This window comes from Chelonoidis abingdonii, chromosome 8, assembly GCF_003597395.2.
Source record: "Chelonoidis abingdonii isolate Lonesome George chromosome 8, CheloAbing_2.0, whole genome shotgun sequence".
Classification (NCBI taxonomy): Eukaryota; Metazoa; Chordata; order Testudines; family Testudinidae; genus Chelonoidis; species Chelonoidis abingdonii.
The window spans coordinates 50,015,052-50,034,283 of NC_133776.1; the positions used below are offsets into that span (position 1 = coordinate 50,015,052).

The 19,232-nt window shown below is 42.4% G+C and overlaps 1 protein-coding gene across 3 annotated transcripts in view; it reads left to right on the plus strand.

The window, feature by feature from the left end:
- Positions 1-19,232, plus strand: part of STAG1 (STAG1 cohesin complex component) — a 352,185-nt gene that overhangs the window by 140,614 nt on the left and 192,339 nt on the right. For all 3 annotated transcript variants that reach the window (XM_075068598.1, XM_032778796.2, XM_032778798.2), the window contains 2 exons: positions 9,594-9,670; positions 18,785-18,989. In XM_075068598.1, the coding sequence (XP_074924699.1) occupies positions 9,594-9,670; positions 18,785-18,989 (282 nt within the window). The remainder of the gene's footprint in view (positions 1-9,593; positions 9,671-18,784; positions 18,990-19,232) is intronic.

Sequence of the window (19,232 nt, forward strand, 5' to 3'; positions counted from 1 at the left end):
CGTTTATTGACATCCCCAGAGAAAGGTTTCCCTTTACAAAAGCCATGTTGACTCTTCCCCAACATACCGTGGTTCATCTATGTGTCTGATAACGCTGTTCTTTATTATTGTTTCAAACGGTTTACCTGGTCCTAAAGTAGAGGACTATCTTCCTGGATCTGATATAATAAGAAAAAATTGCTTTGACATTCTGTAACGCATCTGTCTCAAATAAAACTCACATTAATCTATGGAACTGGCAGCTCTGGCTCTGGGGAGTGACTGCAGTGAGCAAGTACTTTTTTTTTCTTTACACGGTGGACTTCCACAAGGATTGCACACTACTAGTCTGTGATGGAGGAACAAATACAGTTGGTAACCAGTAGGTATTCTGCCTATTGATCCATTGTTTGTACTTCTGTTGTCAAAAGCTGATGCTGAAGTATTGGATGAGTTACATTAACTAGCATTCAAAGCAAGGAATTTATTAAAAAAAAATTTTAAATGTTTTTGAATATTGGTAAAGAAGGCTGGACATGAAACAGAAGAAAGTGAGTACTATTGAAGTCTTCAGCCATGTGGGAAACTAAGTCCTGCTAATTAACAGAGAAAAGTGTATTTGTATAAATTGTGCAAAGGGAGATCTTGTCAGCTATGACGAAACTCTGAAAGCAGTACATTTCAGACAGAATTATATAAAGATAGGTAGGTACTTCATAAACTACCTTTTTTTTTCTCTTTGTACTATACAAATATTTCCATTTGTGAAAAATGAATAAACAGTTTTATAAAAAGTCTTCTTGTGACTGAATTTTATGTAGGCATCTTAGATTATTACAAATAGTGAGTGATATAACTGTGAATAAGTTTCATATAATCATTATGAGAACAGATTTGTTTTCAGATTTCAGCTGGAGTCAGGTGCCTGTCTGATCTTTGTGTCTTTGAAAAACTGCCTCTTTAAATCTCTGGGGCAAGGACTGTATTTTTGCATATTGTATAGTGCCAAATGAATTGTTGGCACTAAATAAATAATTATTGTACTGTTTCATTACAAATAATCAAACCTTTGAGTTGTAACCTTCCAAAATAATGTGCACTGATTTTTTATAAGTGATTTTTCCTTAGTCTTAGTTCCATAGAGTGCTGTCCAGAAGCAATAATAATGATGATTAGTTCTTTCACGTGTCTTTGATGAAATATGTTGAAAAGACTGGGAGATTAAGGTAGTCACAAAACCAGTGTAGCAGTGTTGAATTAAATTAAACACTATTCTGCTTTGCAAAATCTTAGATTCTTCTAAGGCAGAGGCCATTATGATTTCCTAATATGACTTCATTGTATTTTCACTAGTTATTTCTTTGTCAAGCCTGTAACTTCTGATTGAGCTAACATGTATTTCTAGAAAGACATCCAATCCTGATATATAGACTTTAAGTGATGGAGAATGCATCATATCTCTTAGTAAATTGTTCTAATGGTTAATTACACTGCCTTAAAAAAAATCTTATTTCTAGCCACAATTTATGTGTCCTCAGCTTCTTTGTAAGTTGTTCTGATGGCAGCTAAAGATCATCTGGCAGTCTGAAATATTTATCTGAAGTACAGAAAATAAGAGATTGGCTCTATAGTCTCCAGTATTTCCCTCAGCCTCTTAGTTCAGGCCTCTACTTTTCTTTTGTTTCTAAATAATCATTAATAGCTTTATTCTCAGTACCTCTCAAAGCATCTGTGTCATGGCATCCAGAATTCCCTGTTTTCTCCTAGTCTTTTCTCTCAAATGTGGTGTACACTGCAGGGGAGGGATCGATCTGAGGGTACATCTGCACTACCCACCAGATTGGCGGGTAGTGATTGATTTATCAGGGATCTATATATTGCGTCTAGTGTAGACACGATAAATCGATCCCTGATCGCTCTGCCATCGACTCCTGTACTCCACCGCGGCGAGAGGCGGAAGCGGAGTCAACGGGGGAGAGGTGGCAGTTGACCCTGTGCCGCGAGGACACAAGCTAGGTCGAGCTAAGAGACGTCGACTTCAGCTACACTATTCTCGTAGCTGAAGTTGCGTATCTTAGGTCGATCCCCCCTGGATCAGTCGCCCACCGATCTGGCTGGTAGTGAAGACATACCCTCAGTCTTGCAACACTTGGATCTCCATGCTGTTTAGATTATACCTCTTAAGACTCTGTTTCAATTTCATATAGATGCATCCTCTTCACTAGTCATATCTAATTAGGCAAACCTGCATTGCATTTTGCTTCTCCCTGGAACTTCCAAACACCTTACTACATCTTGGTAGCTCCACAGGTGTCTAGTTTCTGGCTTTCTAGTGACTGTTCCAGTTAATATGAACAGTTAGCAGTTTATTTTAATTTTTTGCCAATAACTTAGAACACTACTGTAAAAATTGGTAGGTTTAAGTACATGAAAGTTTCCCTCTGATTGTCTCCCAGAGTTTCTTCCACAGTTTTATTCCTTTTTATGGGCTTCACTGCTCTGAAACTCAAACATAGTATGAAGCTGATTGTGTATGTATAAGTCTCTCAGCTTGTTTCTGTTGAATGTAGTAGGCCAGATTTTCATAAGTGTAAAGGCTATATCATCATGTTCACAAACCCCAATAAGGGCACAAATACCTGCAGTTTAGGATGTGTAATTTTGAAAGTCTGGCCCTTTGGTCAGTCTCTCTGGCAACCACAGCAAGATCTGACTGCATTTTATTCTCTTCCTTCTACTCTCCTCCCATCTATTAACTGGGCAATGATAGTTTTGTTCTCATTCCTTTCTAACCAAGAAATGGCAGTTTTTCCTTTATTCTTTAAATCTTTTGGATTGAAAATCGCATAACTGATGTATCTCAAAAAGTAATTGGTAACAGGTAATCCTCATCAAGTGAGGGTTTTTCTAGTAGGGTCAACAGGGATCTGTTCTTCGCCTCATGCTATTCAATATTTTTATGAATGCTTTAGAATTACATATGAAACCATTGCTTGTAAATTTTACAGATGGCACAAATATTGGTAAATGACATAGACAGGTCACTGATACAGAGCATCCTAGATTGCTTTGTGGTAACTGGGTTGAAGCAAACAATATACATTTTAATATTACCAAAGGCAAAAATTCGTAAATGTAGGAATAAAGGAACTCGGCCACATTTCCAGAATAGGGGACTGAGCCAGAGGTGTTGAAATGAATGAGCAGAAAGAAATGGAATGGTTTGTACAGACAGCATATGGAGACATTGTTGGAGCAGGCCCACCTCAGAACTGACTCCCCTGATTTTCTTGTTGAGAAAGGTAGCCTCATGATGAAAAGGCACCAAGGAGGCTTGTAGGGGCACACCCTCTTATATGAGACCTACCTTCTCACTGAGATAGAGGAAGCTGATGATAATTTGCACAGTGAGACGGTCGCTCCAAGAGATGGGATTACAGTTGAGACACACAAGCTAGGCTGCATTAATAGGGAGTATGATCATCAGGAATATAAACAGCTAGGTATATAATGATTGTAAAGTAACTTTCACTGGCTTGCTTGCCAGGTGTAAAGGTAGCAGATATCAAGAGACTTCCAGACAAACTAGTGAGTACTAGGAAGGAGAGGGTGATGAATTGAAATGTCGTGGAAATAGAAGAGAACCTTCATATAATCGGCATTACAGAAATGTGATGGAATGGCAAAAATCGGTGGGACACTGGAAATATATGGGAAAGGCAGCCTAGGCTAAAGAGTTGGGGGAAGGTCATTGATAGGATTCCATAGAACATAGTGTGATATAATTCTGATTGGAGTGAATCACGTACACCGCTACCTCAATATAACGCCACCCAATATAACACGAATTTGGATATAATACAGTAAAGCAGTGCTCTCGGGAGGCGGGGCTGTGCATTCTGGTAGATCAAAGTAAGTTCAGTATAATGCGGTAAAATTTTTTGGCTCCTAAGAACAGCATTATATTGACTATTGGTGGAATAGTACTCATGACTGGAGTACGGGTATTGAAGGCTATGTGCTGTTTAGAAAAGACAGGAAGAAAGGCAAAGGTGGTGGAGTAGCCTTGTACATCAATGATGGGGTGAACTGTAATGAAATAAGAAGTGATGGAATAGATAAGACGGAGTCTGTCTGGGTAAAAATCACGCTGGGTAAAAAAGCTACTAGAGCTTCCCCTGAGATAGTGCTTGGGGTGTGCTACAGACCGCCGGGATCTGATTTGGATATGGATAGAGACCTCTTTAATGTCTTTAATGAAGTAAACACAAAGGGGAAATGTGTGATTATGGGAGACTTCAACTTCCCGGATATAGACTGGAGGACGAGTGCTTGCAAGAATAATAGGGGTCAGAGTTTTCTGGATGTGATAGTGGATGGATTTCTTCATCAAGTAGTTGAAGTACCTACGAGAGGGGATGCCATTTTAGATTTGGTTTTGGTGAGTAGTGAGGACCTCGTAGAAGAAATGGTGGTAGGGGACAACCTTGGTTCGAGTGATCATGAGCTGATTCAATTCAAATTAGATGGAAGGATAAACAAACGTAGATCTGGGATTAGGGTTTTCGACTTCTCGAGGGCTAATTTTAAAGAGTTAAGGAAATTAGTTAGGGAAGTGGATTGGACGGAGGAACTTGTGGATTTAAATGCGGAGGAGGCCTGGAATTACTTTAAGTCGCAGCTGCGGAAACTGTCGGAAGCCTGCATCCCAAGAAAGGGGAAAAAAACCATGGGCAGGAGTTGTAGGCCAAGCTGGATGAGCAAGCAACTCAGAGAGGGGATTAGGAAAAAGCAGAAAGCTTACAGGGAGTGGAAGAAAGGCGGGATTAGCAAGGGAAGCTACCTTAGTGAGGTCAGAACATGTAGGGATAAAGTGAGGAAGGCAAAAAGCCACGTAGAACTGGACCTTGCAAAGGGAATTAAAACCAATAGTAAAAGGTTCTACAGCCACATAAATAAGAAGAAAACAAAGAAAGAAGAAGTGGGGCCGCTATACACTGAGGATGGAATGGAGGTTAAGGATAACCTAGGCATGGCCCAATATCTAAATAAGTACTTTGCCTCAGTCTTTAATAAGACTAGTGAGGAGTTTAGGGATGATGGAGGGATGATAAACGGGAATGAGGATATGGAGGTGGATATTACCGCATCTGAGGTAGAGGCCAAACTTGAACAGCTTAATGGGACAAAATCGGAGGGCCCGGACAATCTCCATCCAAGGATATTAAAGGAACTGGCGCATGAAATTGCGAGCCCGTTAGCGAGAATTTTTAATCAATCGGTAAACTCGGGGGTTGTACCGTACGACTGGAGAATTGCTAACGTAGTTCCTATTTTTAAGAAAGGGAAAAAAAGTGATCCGGGTAACTATAGGCCTGTTAGCTTGACGTCTGTAGTATGTAAGGTCTTGGAAAAAATTTTAAAGGAGAAAGTAGTTAAGGACATTGAGGTCAATGGTAATTGGGACGAATTGCAACATGGATTTACTAAAGGTAGATCGTGCCAAACCAACCTGATCTCCTTCTTTGAGAAGGTGACGGATTACTTAGACAAAGGAAATGCGGTAGATCTAATTTACCTCGATTTCAGTAAGGCATTTGACACGGTTCCACATGGGGAACTGTTAGTTAAATTGGAAAAGATGGGGATGAATATGAAAGTTGTAAGGTGGATAAGGAACTGGTTAAAGGGGAGACTCCAGCGGGTCGTACTGAAGGGTGAACTGTCAGGCTGGAAGGAGGTTACTAGTGGAGTCCCTCAAGGATCGGTTTTGGGACCGATCTTATTTAACCTTTTTATTACTGACCTTGGCACAAAGAGCGGGAATGTGCTAATAAAGTTTGCGGATGACACAAAGCTGGGGGGTATTGCTAACACGGAGAAGGACCGGGATACTATTCAGGAAGATCTGGACCACCTTGTAAACTGGAGTAATAGTAATAGGATGAAATATAATAGTGAAAAGTGCAAGGTCATGCACTTAGGGATTAATAATAAGAATTTTAGATATACGTTGGGGACGCATCAGTTGGAAGCGACGGAGGAGGAGAAGGACCTTGGGGTATTGGTTGATAGCAGGATGACTATGAGCCGCCAATGTGATATGGCTGTTAAAAAAGCAAATGCGGTTTTAGGATGCATCGGGCGAGGTATTTCCAGCAAGGAGAAGGAGGTGTTAGTGCCGTTATATACGGCGCTGGTGAGACCCCACCTGGAATATTGTGTGCAGTTCTGGTGTCCCATGTTTAAGAAGGATGAATTCAAACTGGAACAGGTTCAGAGACGGGCTACTAGGATGATCCGAGGAATGGAAAATCTGCCTTATGAAAGGAGACTCAAAGAGCTTGGCTTGTTTAGCCTGGCCAAAAGAAGGCTCCGGGGGGATATGCTTGCTCTATATAAATATATCAGGGGGATTAACGTTAGGGAGGGAGAGGAATTATTTAAGTTTAGTACTAATGTAGGCACGAGGACGAATGGGTACAAACTGGATATTAGGAAGTTTAGACTTGAAATTAGACGAAGGTTTCTAACCATTAGGGGAGTGAAGTTCTGGAACAGCCTTCCGAGGGAAGTAGTGGGGGCAAAAGACTTATCTGGCTTTAAGACTAAGCTTGATAAGTATATGGAGGGGATGTTATGATGGGATAGTTTAATTTGGGCAATTGATCTTGGATTATCAGCAGATAAGTCTGCTCAATGGTCTGTGAGGGGATGTTGGATGGGATGGGAACTGAGTTACTGCAGAGAATTCTTTCTTGGGTGCTGGCTGGTGAGTCTTGCCCACATGCTCAGGGTTTAGCTGATCGCCATATTTGGGGTCGGGAAGGAATTTTCCTCCAGGGCGGATTGGCAGAGGCCCTGGAGGTTTTTCGCCTTCCTCTGCAGCGTGGGGCATGGGTCGCTTGCTGGTGGATTCTCTGCAGCTTGAGGTCTTCAAATCACAATTTTGAGGACTTCAATAACTCAGTCATGGGTTAGGGGTTGTTATAAATGTGTATGGGTAGGGTTTTGTGGCCTGCCTTGTGCAGGAGGTCAGACTAGATGATCATATTGGTCCCTTCTGACCTATGAGTCTATGAGACATAGAAGTGTAGTTGAATCTGTATGGATGCAAATTCCAGTCTGTAAATATACAGATATTCTTGGTGGTAGGGTTATACTGCCAGCCTCTGGCTCAAGAAATGGATATTGAGGGTATGTCTGCACTCTAGCTGTGAGGTGTGATTCCCAACATGGGTAGACAGGCTTGCATTAGCTCAGTTTGAGCACTAAAAAATAGCTGGGTGGATGTTGTGGCACAAGCAACAGCTTGGGCCAGCTGCCTAAGCCTGCCTAACTCCCTGGGTCTAAGCTTGGGTACTAGCCTGAGCTGCCTCCCATGCCACAATGTCCACACTGCTATTTTTAGCACATTAGTTCAGCTTGAGATAGTGTGAGCGTCTCTACCTGTGCTGGGAATCACACCTCCCAACTGCATTGTAGCATACTCTGTGTTCACGATATAGTAAGAGAGATCAGAGGCACCAGTCTAACAAAAGGATAGTACTTGGGGACTGCAACTATTTGCATATGGATTGTTTAGAGAAACAGTTTTTCAATGCTTTTAGCAAGTGCTTCTTAGAACAGCTCGTTCTAGAGCACACAAAAGGAGAGGCTGTTCTTGACTTGGACTTAAATAACATACAGGAGTCGGTTCAAAAGTAACAATAACTGAGCCATTAAGTAATAGTGACCACAATTTAATTATGTTAAACAGCCAATTGGAGAGGAAAGATAGCTAAAACTAACAGTGATGCTGAACTTTGAAAAGGGAAAGTTCAGTAAAATGAGGGAGGCAAAGTAAAAAGGAAGTAAAATCCTTGGATATGGCCTGGATGCTACTTTAAGATTACAATAATAGAGTCTCAGAATGCATAAATAGCTCTGAACAAAAAGGGAAACAGGAGGGTAAGAGTAACCCATCATGACTAAATAGCAAGGTTCAAGAGGTTGAGTTGACCAGAGTTTCCTCAAACTTTGGAAAATTAACCCTAGTGAAGCCAGTAAGAGGAGCATGAATTATAGTAGGAGAAAATTTAGGAGGGATGGATTTCAAAGAGGAAATAGCTAAAAATATAAAAACAAAGCACAAGAAATTTCTTTTAAGAGTATCACAAGTAAGGAAGTTAAAATAGAAGATTTAAAATGAAAAAATGATTTAACTTCAATATTACATTTCTTCAATTAGACTTCTCAAGGTAGCATTTTGGGATTCATGTTTAATGTTCATACATACATAAAAGAAAGGAAATTACTGGACTAAAAAACTATATTAAGATTGAGAGTATATATTGGTAATCTCAGGATATAAAATATTACAGGGATGTTGTGATTATTTCAGAAACAAGTAGTTCAAATCCAGGAAAGCTAGAGTTAATATATTTCCATATTTTGGGTTTCCTGTGTTTGTAATTCTTGTCCTTGGGATAATTTCAACATCCCTGCAATGTTTTGTACCTTTAAGTTACTGATATATGCTCTCAGCCTTAAGTCTAACCGGATTTTTGTCTGGAACTATAATAGCATTTTTTTCCCTAGAAGCTAGGCATCTATTCCTTTCTTTGAATTTTGTGGATGTAAAACTGAAGACTTTGCAGATCTGGTAGAACTTTTTGCAAAAGTAAGGATGCTGTTCTTAATGTAATTAACTAATTTGGAATGTGAGTATGACATGTATAGAATGTGGGCAGCATATTTGGCTCCATAAATATACCTGTATAGTTTGTTTATATTTTTCTTCATTTCTTCTGTTAAAATGTTATCATGCAGTGAATGCAAAGGACAGAAAGGCTGCTGAGTTCCAACCCAGAATACACTCCACTTTCAGGTTGGGCACTCAGTCAATTGCACTAAGTTGATGTAAAGTTATTTAAGTCACATATATTGATTTTTATTGTTCATCAACAAGTTTAATATGTAAGTATTTCATCATGCTGGTTTTAGTTGTAGTTTTGTTCGGTTCTAACAAGTATCTTGATTATTAATACGATAATGGACACTGAATCAGAAAGATAATATTAGTTTGGTTTTACCATAAAACTTAAAATGTTCTACTCTGAAAACGAGTTGAAAAAAGGCATGTGGAATTCCTTATATATTTATTTTTTTCAGTGACTTTCATATCAAATTTATTAGTTGTACAAATAAAAAGATAGGGGATATTCTAGCTACCAGTCCTATAGTATTTCACAGAACAACTGGTGTATAAGCAATTCTTGAAAAATGTTTTTGAATTGTTAACTTCTGTATGAACAACCACAAGCAAGCATATTATGGGATATTAGTTAACTTCTCATTGAAAGAATAGCACTGCTAACTTTACAAAATGCCACCAGTAATGGCTCATGGGGAAAGCACTTCAGAGTCATACAACTGTCTGGGATTCTCCCTCTTTTGACATCAGGTTCTGTCATGTCTTGTTAAGAGTATTCCTGCTAACATTACTGCTAGATAAGCTTTCAAACCAATTTCAAATGGCATAGCAGTGGAAAAACTTTAAAATGGACTGATACTATGAATGATGTATGGAAGTAAAGTGGACTAATTATACTTGTTCATTCATTACTTCACAGGTACTGTAAGAATTGAAATGTTCAGGAACATGCAAAATGCAGAAATCATCAGGAAAATGACTGAGGAATTTGATGAGGTATAGTATATAAATATTTACACTGAAGAGTTTTTGAAAACTGGAAATGTAAGAGTACAATATATTTTCCTTCAAAATGGCATAATTTTGTTTGTTGCACACTGGGGCTTTTCAGAAACCACTGGGCTTTATTCTGATGGATAAGCAATATCTCAATAGAAGAAACTGTACTGACTGAGAGTAAAGAGACAGATGAAGTGACAATTTAAACAAGTAGATAAAGAAGTTAGAAGGTTGCATTGGTATAGAAAAAGTATATGCAGAGACTAGCAGAGGAGTAGGAAGAAAATACTAAAAATGTGTAAATGGTAGTAATTTCTAGAAACATTAATCAGAGACAGAAAAGGATACTTAAAAAAACAATTATCTCAAACTACTGAAGTCAGATGTACTTCTGCAATGGGAGTAAGATTAGGCACTGCTGGTTAAAGGATAGTTACAGCAAGGGGGATCTTGCCTAAGAAATCTGAGGTTATTTTTATATCATGGAGTTTGGTGTTTTGTGTTTATTTTTATATATAATATGTATGTATATATAAATAAAAAAATAAACACTTTCAGCCTTGAATTGGTTAAATGTTCAGAGACTAGGGGGCAGGGAATCAGATGGCAAGTGACAACTGAGAGATATCCAGTCAGAATTCTTGAGACTCAGAAGGAGGAGAATCAGCGTTGCAGAAGGGAAGCTGAAGAGTGGAGGAGGAGGAGGACTGGAAGGGAATGAAGAGGCAGAGCTTTTCAAATGCATTTCTATATATGGCAGGGACACTTAAGGGAAGTGAGAGAATAGATCATTTATATGGGTCATATAGTAACAGCCTTTAATCTTTGCCTCATTAAGTATTCAGTAACTCAGTTATTTCAAGATCAGTCTTTTCTTTGTCCATCATCCTTCCTCTTTCTCTTCCAAACATGACTTGACATGAAAATGGTTTCTCATAATGAAGAGAGAAGGTGGGTGAAGTAATATCTTTTATTGGACCAACTTACACAGAGTTCTTCATAAAGATAGCATTCTGACGCTTTTAACATGTGTCCTACTTCAATAAAATGAGCATGGTAATATGCATCACAAATGAAATAAGCCTTGTAAGATGACAGACCCAAAGAGCATGAGATCAAATGGAATCGCGGAAGTTAGGCATAGAAAAGTCCTATTAGGTGACTAAAAGGTGCAAAAAGTGAAGTTTCCACCACTTCCTTTGGGAGACTATTCCACAGTGTAATTCATTTCACACCAGTGAATATTCCTGATACTCAACTTACTTTTTGTTTCGCTAAATATAGCATCAGTACAGGATATTTAGTCATGGGATTCACAATTCCGGTGTAAGACAGAATCCTTTAGCTGAAGAGTTTTGTGGATTCCTTGTTTGACTCTTTGAGGTGCAAAAGTGCTAGATAGTGCTAGACAATAGGTACTTTCACTATTTCTGTCTCTAGAAACATACGAGTTTCTTCTTGATCTCATTCAGTGAAGGAAGTCCCCACAGTAACTATAGCTTGATACCAGGGACTCCTGCTTTGGCTCTCTGCTGATCATACAGTCATACCTTTCTTGCTTTTAGACATGCCTTTTCACTTAGATCCATAATAATGTAATTGTTTTGGTTGGCCTGTGATGCTTTACTGAACACTCTGGGTCTGTTGATCCTGAAAGTAAAGGCCTGTTCAGCCGTGTGATTCATCTGCAGCTTGTCTTGCAGCAGCCACTTCATTTTTCCCGTTGGAGCATTTCCATGTTTGATTAGTTGTTTCGTGGTATACAGTGGCTTATTTTTCCATGCCAGAACTTTGCCATTTGTTTGACCCTTCTTGCATATTTTGTCAGAGGTTCAGTGAACGTTGTTGTTGTTTTGCGTCACCAGAGTCTTTCAGTGCTACTTACTTTCTGCTGGTTGTTTTGGAGCTCTCTCTTGGTCTTTTGCTGTCTTCTTCCTCAGTGCTCCAATATGTGTTACTCTCAGTGCTTTCTACTTTTTAGGATTATATCTACTGTCTCAGTCCCTGTGGAGGAAGGAAAGTAGCTCAGTAGTTTATGAGGTGGAAAGATTTCAATCATGGATGATGTGCATCCTCTGTACATCAGTCTGATTCAGGGAGGAGTGCGCCTTCCACTGCGTCCAACTCTGATGCTGATGGAACCACCCCCACCAATCCCATGGCAGGACCTAGTCGGGAGATAAAGCAGCTCTCCCATAAGCATAGGACTTAGCCTTTCTCCAAATCAAAGATGAACACTCCTTCCAACAGCTTGGCCCAAGGAGAAGGAGTATTCCAAGTCCCATAGGAATGAGATAAAGATCCCATAAACAATGGCATCCAGAGAGATCTGGAGCTGTCGCTGCACCTCAAGATATCTTTGCTTTGCTGGATCCAGAGTCTCCCCCTCCATAAGGTTCCTCCACTTCCAAAGAGGAGATATCCCCACCATGGAACATGCCTATGATACTGAGTCCCTCACCCTTTGCTCCTGTGCTGTACACTCTCCTGTTGGCTCCAATAGTACTGTCATTAGAATCAGAGTCTGCCTTTTCCTCTTCTAATGAATCAGAATTGGGGGAAGAACCACCCTTACCATACAACTCCTGTGCACGATCATGGAGACCAGCATGTCCATGCAACAACTGCTTCCTCATCCACTCCAGAGCCACTGGTATTCAGTCCTATGGGGACCCTCACAATCTCGGCAGATCCAGCCTGTTGGTCATATTGGGGACCCTGGGCACAATATCTCCCCTCCAGCATGCTCGATCCGCAAGAGAACCATCACCTGCTTCCCCCTTGAAGGATCATTCCATCAGGGACACGGATCTGGTGGTGGAGGAAGAATTTTCTAGCCCAGTCACAGTGGTTCTACTGGAACTAGCAAGATTCCCTTCCTTTTCACCAAATGAAACAGTGCTCCCCATCTGGTGACTTCAGACAATTCCAGGAGCTTTTGCAGAGATTTGCAGGATACTCTTGGTCAGTGGTGAACATTGATACTGCCTCTACTGCTTGGGAGAAGCCCACATTGCATCCAGCTACAGTATCTGTCAGTCCTTCCCTAGGCATGCCTGAGAAGGCTGGGCTCTCCTTCTTCCTCAGCACTTTATGGAAGTCGCCATGAGGCCTCCCTTGGACTCAAGCTGGCCAGGGGATCCACTCTGTACATCGGCCTGGAACAGCCAGGAGCATGCCTCCTGCTACTGAGTCTGGATGTGGTACTGGTGGACTATGGACCTGTAGATGAGCGGACTCACCCCTGCAGCGCCTCCTGCTGGTTACTTCTGGGAATTAGCTCGTTCCAGCTCCAGAGCACCCTCTGCAGGCTGGTGATCCACCTGTCCTCTGGCCCCGTGTCCCTCCCTGGACCTGGTGCCCTTTTACCTGGGGTGCTGCCCCCTGGCAGTAACCCCTTTCTCTGAGTCTCCCCTCCCCAGGGAACCCCCATCCTCTATCCCCACCTCGCCTCAGTACATGGCTACTGCCAGTCATTGTCTAGCCCCTGCGCCCTGGGGCAGACTGCAGTATCAGCCTACTCATCAATGGCAAAGTTGGGTTTGGACCTGCTGCCTTGGCCTATCCCTGGGCTGTCCTCTGCAACCCCTAGTACCCCTTGGTCTTATGCTAAGCCGCAGCCTGGGGCTTTCCAGGCTGGAGCTCCCCAGCTCCTCAGCCTGTCCCCAGCCCTGCTTCACTCAGGTACCCTGTCCTTAGCTCCCTGCAGCCAGGTCCTTCTCCCTCTACAGGCAGAAGGAGACTCCTGAGCTCCTGGCTCCCAGCCTCTTTATACAGGCCAGCTGTGACCTGATTGGGGCGTGGCCCAGCTGCAGCCATTTCCCAGTCAGTCCAGCTTAGTAGCTCCCAGCCACAACTTTCTCCCAGGGCTGTTTTAAGCCCTTCAGGGCAGGAGCAGAGTAAGCACCCTGCTACAGTACCCCACGCCAGGACCTAGCTGGGAGGTAAGGAAGCAGGCCCATAAAAGTGGCATTAAATCTTCCTTGAAAAAATGAAGAAAGGGGATGCTCCTTCCATGAGTTCAAGTTACAGAGAGGGAATGCGGTCTAAAGCGCATAAACACAAGATGAAGTCCCCCAAGCAATGGGATCTGGCGGTCCCGGTTACCAGACTACAGGTACTGTAGACATCAGCATCCCATAAACTGTGGAATCCATCCAGTCTGGGGAAGTCCACTGTTCCGCCACTAGTGCTGTGTAAGGAGAGGGCACCCTTAACACCAGGGAGATCAGGAAAAGCACTCCAACACCAAGACGTCTTCACCTTAGAAGAACCAAGATTGCCACGTTTGCTGGGAACCTGCACCTCTAGGGAGACTGTTTCTCCCACTCATGACATCACCATTACGAGACCCCTCACCTCCTGTTCCAATGGTCTCCACATCTCTGAGGGAATTGGAGTCCACGTTTTCATCCTCGGAAAAGTCGAGCGATGGACAAGGACCATCCATCCCGTACCACCAGTATAGGTACTCCAGAAGACCATCTATATCGTGTCAATATCCACCATATCCACCATGGGGACCACCACAACACTCTCCAGATCCAGCATACTGGCCCTGTTGGGGGCCCAGTCCCAATACTCTCTCCTCCTCCCCCTCCCCCCAAACCTAACCTGTCCGGTCCTCAAGGGAAACTTCACCTGCCTCCCCTTTAAGGGCGCCTTCGAATAGATGCTCAGAGACGATGCTGGAAGAGGAGCCTCTTAGCCCAGTTCTAATGGTGCCACAGAACTGGAGAGATTTTAATCTTCCTCACCAGATGAGGCAGTAACCTCAGCATCCACTCTGCCTCCAGATGACTTCAGAAAATTCCTGGGCTTCCTCTGTAGAGTGGTAGGGGAGCTTCACATCCCTATAGAGAAAATCCAGGATACACAGCGTAAACTCCTGGATATCCTTCATTCATCTGCACCAACTAGAGCTGCTTTGCCAATCAATGCCATCCTCGAGCCAGTTAGGAGAGTAGGGCATACACAGGCATGCCTTCCCCCAAATAGGGGTTCCAGCTAAGTGGTCTGAGATTCTTTTCCTTCCCTCTCTCCCCTAAATTCACTTGTTGTCCAGCAACACTCACCTTCCACACTGTGCAACAAGAGGACACGAAATTGGACCTTTCAGGCTGCAAGGCCTTTTCCTTGGCCAGTCTTCAATTCAAGATTTCAAACCATCAGGCTTTACTAACGAAATATGATTTCCTGAATTATAGTAAACAAGTAATTTACTGAAAATCTTCCACAGCAAAACTGAGCTCACGTCTAGGTGGTCATGGAGGAAGGGAAAGTGGTGGCAAGAACAACACTTCAGTCAATGGTGGATATGTCTTCCAGGTCTATGGCTTTCGACATAGTTATATTGAGGGAGTCATTGCTCCACTCCCTTGGTTTACCCAGGGAGGTACAGAACACCATCAAAGACCTCCATTTTGATGAATTTCATCTTTTTAATCAGAAAATGGATGATTCACTTCATACCTTCAAAGATTCCAGAGTTACCCTGCATTTGCTGGATATTTATACACCTGCCCTGGAGAGTAGATCCTGCTGCCCACATAATGCTACAAGTCCGCCCAGTTTTTCTACCAGAGACCTTATGAGCCTCCACAGAAGCAGTAGAAGATAGAGATCCTGGCCCCCAGGATCACTTTCACAGACTTCCTCCACATAAATGCAACCCCCAGCTAAAGGGTATTTCTGGAATATTCTCAAGAGCCACCAACCACCTTGCCTACCACCATGCGACCACTCTCCCCATTTCCCTTTTCCCCTAAGCTTAAAGTGCAATAACAGTGGACAAATGGGAGCTAAATGTCATCCACCATGGGTATATGATTGAGTTCATCACACTACCTCATTGGCAGCCCCCTGGTCACTCCTCAGGGACCGCACTCATGACAGCATCTTCACCCAAGAGATGAGTGCCTTATTGCAATGAAGAGTTATAGAGTGCATTCCTGTGGAAAAAGTTCTATTCAGTTTGTGAAGAAGTGGGACTGTTCTTAATGTTTCCTCTGAATACTGTGAGGGTGCCTCAGTTTCCCCTATGCATTTCTTAAGTCTCCAGCATGCATAAATGACAAACACTCTGTCTCCTGGCAACAAATGGCTGGGGCCCTTCCCCCCCCCCCCCGAGGATGGCTAAAGGTGAACAAAGGGATCAGGTGACCTCCTGGCCCGGGAAAGAGACAAAGGCCAGAAAGGAAGGGCTGGAGGGGGTTTCAGTTTGGAGGTGGCTGGGGATGGGAAGTGAGGGCAGACAGGGTTGTCTGGCTCGCTGGGACGCAGAATGGACCCAGCTGAGGGGTCCTGTTCTCTGTACCTACAAGCTCTGTTTTAACTGTGTTCCTGTCATCTAATAAAACTCTGTTTTACTGGCTGGCTAAGAGTCATGTCTGACTGTGAAGTTGGGGTGCACGCAGGACCCTCTGGCTTCCCCAGGACCCCGCCTGGACGGACTCACCGTGGGAAGTGCACAGAGGGCCAGAGGATGCTGAATGTTCCAAGATCAGACCCAGGAAGGTGAAGCCGTGTGAGCTTCTTGCCCTGAAGACAGTCTGCTCCAAGGAAGAGGAGGCTCCCCAAAGTCCTGACTGGCTTTGTGGGGAGCTGTTCCAGAGCATTGCCCGGGAACTCTGTGACACGGCTTACTTCCTGATATCCAAGAACAAAGGCAGATGGAGACCAGTTCTGGACCTGCAGTTTCGCAAGTCCAAGTTTTGTATGGTTACACTAGCAGTGTTCATTCCATCCTAGAAAAAGGCATGTGGTTGCCTCTTGATATACAAGATGCTTTCACATTGACATCCATCTGGCCCCTAGACAGTTCCTGAGGTTCATGGTTGGCTCGCCCCATTTCCAGTACAGCTTTTTTCCGTTTGGACTCACCACCATTCCCAGAGTCTTCACCAAGATTTTCTCCATCACAGTAGCCTACATCAGGTGTTATGGTGTCCTCGTATTCCCATATTTTGATGAATGGCTCCTGACGGCATGATCCAGATGTGAAGTCCAAGTTTCAACCTCCATGTTCTTTGGCCTCCTTTCCTCCCTCGAGGTCAATGTCAAAAAATCAACCTTGGACCTCACACAATCTCTAGACTTTATAGGGACCACCATCGACTCAAACAGGGCACTCTGCCTACCACGTTATAGGTTCCACATACTGCAAGAATTCATAAGTTGCATTATAACAGTCCTTCTGTCCTGGTCAGGCCTTGCCTGTCCCTCCTTGGCCACATGGACTCATGTACATACGTCACTGCTTTCTCACAGCTCCACCTTTGCTGCCTCCAGATGTGGCTCCAGATGGTTTATTCCCCCAAGCATCATGGCATGGACCTCATGCTAATGGTTCCCCACAAGGTAATTTCATCCCCCCAATGGGGAATGGACCTATGTCATATCTGCATAGGATTCCTTTCTTCACATCCTTCCTGGACAAGATTATCATCAGCAATGCACCCACTGTAGGCTGGGGAGCACAAACAAGCAATCACATGATACAGGGAACATGGACTCCAGGGGATTGCAGGAAAGGAAAGGGTGGTCTCATGGTTAAGACATGTGAATTGTACCCTAGGGGATTGGAGTCTCTCTCTGCCTCTGCCATGGAGTCCTTATGTGATGGTGGGCAAGCCAGTTAAACCAAACGTTTCACAGGTAGTCACTAATTGTGCATACCTCATTTTCTGGGTGGCCAACTTGAGGCCTTTGGGTCTGATTTGCGAAAGAGCTTGCCATTCTTAGTTGCAATTAAAGTCAATGGCAGCTGTGCTCTGAACATGTAAAGTGTTACGTATAATGCCAAGTACTATTAAAAATCAGGTCCTAGTCATCTCAAATAAGGCACTCAAAATTAATGGAAACTTGATCTCCCTGTGTCTTAGTTCTCCATCTGTAAAATAGGGATAATATCAGTTCATCTCACAGGGTGTTGTGAAGCTAAATTAATTGTTTGTGAAGCATTCGGATATTCTAGTGATGATCACCATAGAAAAGTCCATGAGGAAATTAGTAATTCTGTCTTCAGAGTACGGTTTGAATATTGTGCAGCAAATAAAGTCTAGGACCCTAAACAAGAAGAAGAAAATAAAATATTGAATAGTTGCTCATTAAATGGTCAACATCCATTCTGTGCACTGAATAAACAGTGTCTTGTGGAAAAAATCATATGCGATCATGTAATTAAAGACTGTATCTTAATGTATGTACATGGGGAGAGGGGGTGAATTAAGGTTGCACAGGCGACCGGAATTCTGACATTTCACAGCTTTTATCTGCTTGACTTTGGAACCTTAATAATTTTCTTTTAAGTTTTTGTGTGCATATTTGATTTGTTTACTGAAAATGCATTATTTTAATGTTGGCTGCCAGATAGTAATTGTAGCGTGTGCAGCTTTCTTTTTCAATACTAACAAGTTATTTGAAAATAAGAGTTTCACATCTGCTTATTTACATTGCACATTTCAGTCTGCTCTGAGAGAGGAGTCCTAAGGAAATAATAGCATTTGATCACAAAATTAAAGGCTGTATCAGAATGCATATGCATGAGGAAGCAGACTTAAAGCTCCACAGAAACTTTAATTTTGGAATTGCCTGACTTTTGATCATAAGTCTGAAACATTCAAGTTTTGTAGGGTTGTTTTGATGGCATACGTAATCACTGATATTATGGAGAGACAGCAGTTACTCTGTAGTTAAAGCTGCCACTGGGTTTATATTTTACATGTAGTCCTTTCACTCTGGAGAATAACAAAGCACTTACAAACTGTGTATGTACAGTGCCATCAAAATGCAGCTATGTCTGAGATAGTGAGGTTGGGAGAATAGTAAGGGAGAGGTGACTGATTGAACTGAAGGTATCACACCCTCACTTCCACCATGTAATGACTGAAAAGTGGGACTAGGAACCCGGTTGTGTGCCCAGTGCAGTCAATAGTGAAGTTCCCATTGCTTCAGTGGTGCAGGATCCAGCCCTAAGAGAAAGAGAAATCCATATACACAACAGAAAATCATGTGTGTTTTCGTTTTTGTAGAATACAAATTCTGTGTATAAAATAGGATTGAATGGGAAGCATTTGTAATATAGAGTATAAATGTTTTCTCTTTTTTCAGGACAGTGGTGATTACCCACTTACCATGCCTGGGCCACAATGGAAAAAATTTAGATCAAACTTTTGTGAGTTCATTGGAGTGCTGATTCGACAGTGTCAGTATAGCATCATTTATGATGAATATATGATGGATACAGTGATCTCTCTTCTGACTGGTTTGTCGGATTCCCAGGTCCGAGCTTTCAGGCATACCAGTACACTTGCTGGTAAGTAAGCACAAAGGGTGGAGTTTTCCATACACTCGTTGGCCTAAGTGTCTCCACATTGAATTCAAAGGAAGTTTTACCATTGACTTCAATGAAAGCAGAATAAGACATACGCTGAGGGCTTTTGAAAATCGCACTCAGATTCTAAATATCACACATTTAAATTGTACTAAAGTTCAGTTTTCCTAATTAAACACATGTACACTAAACTATAATATAAAAAGTAGGAATTCTTCACTAGTA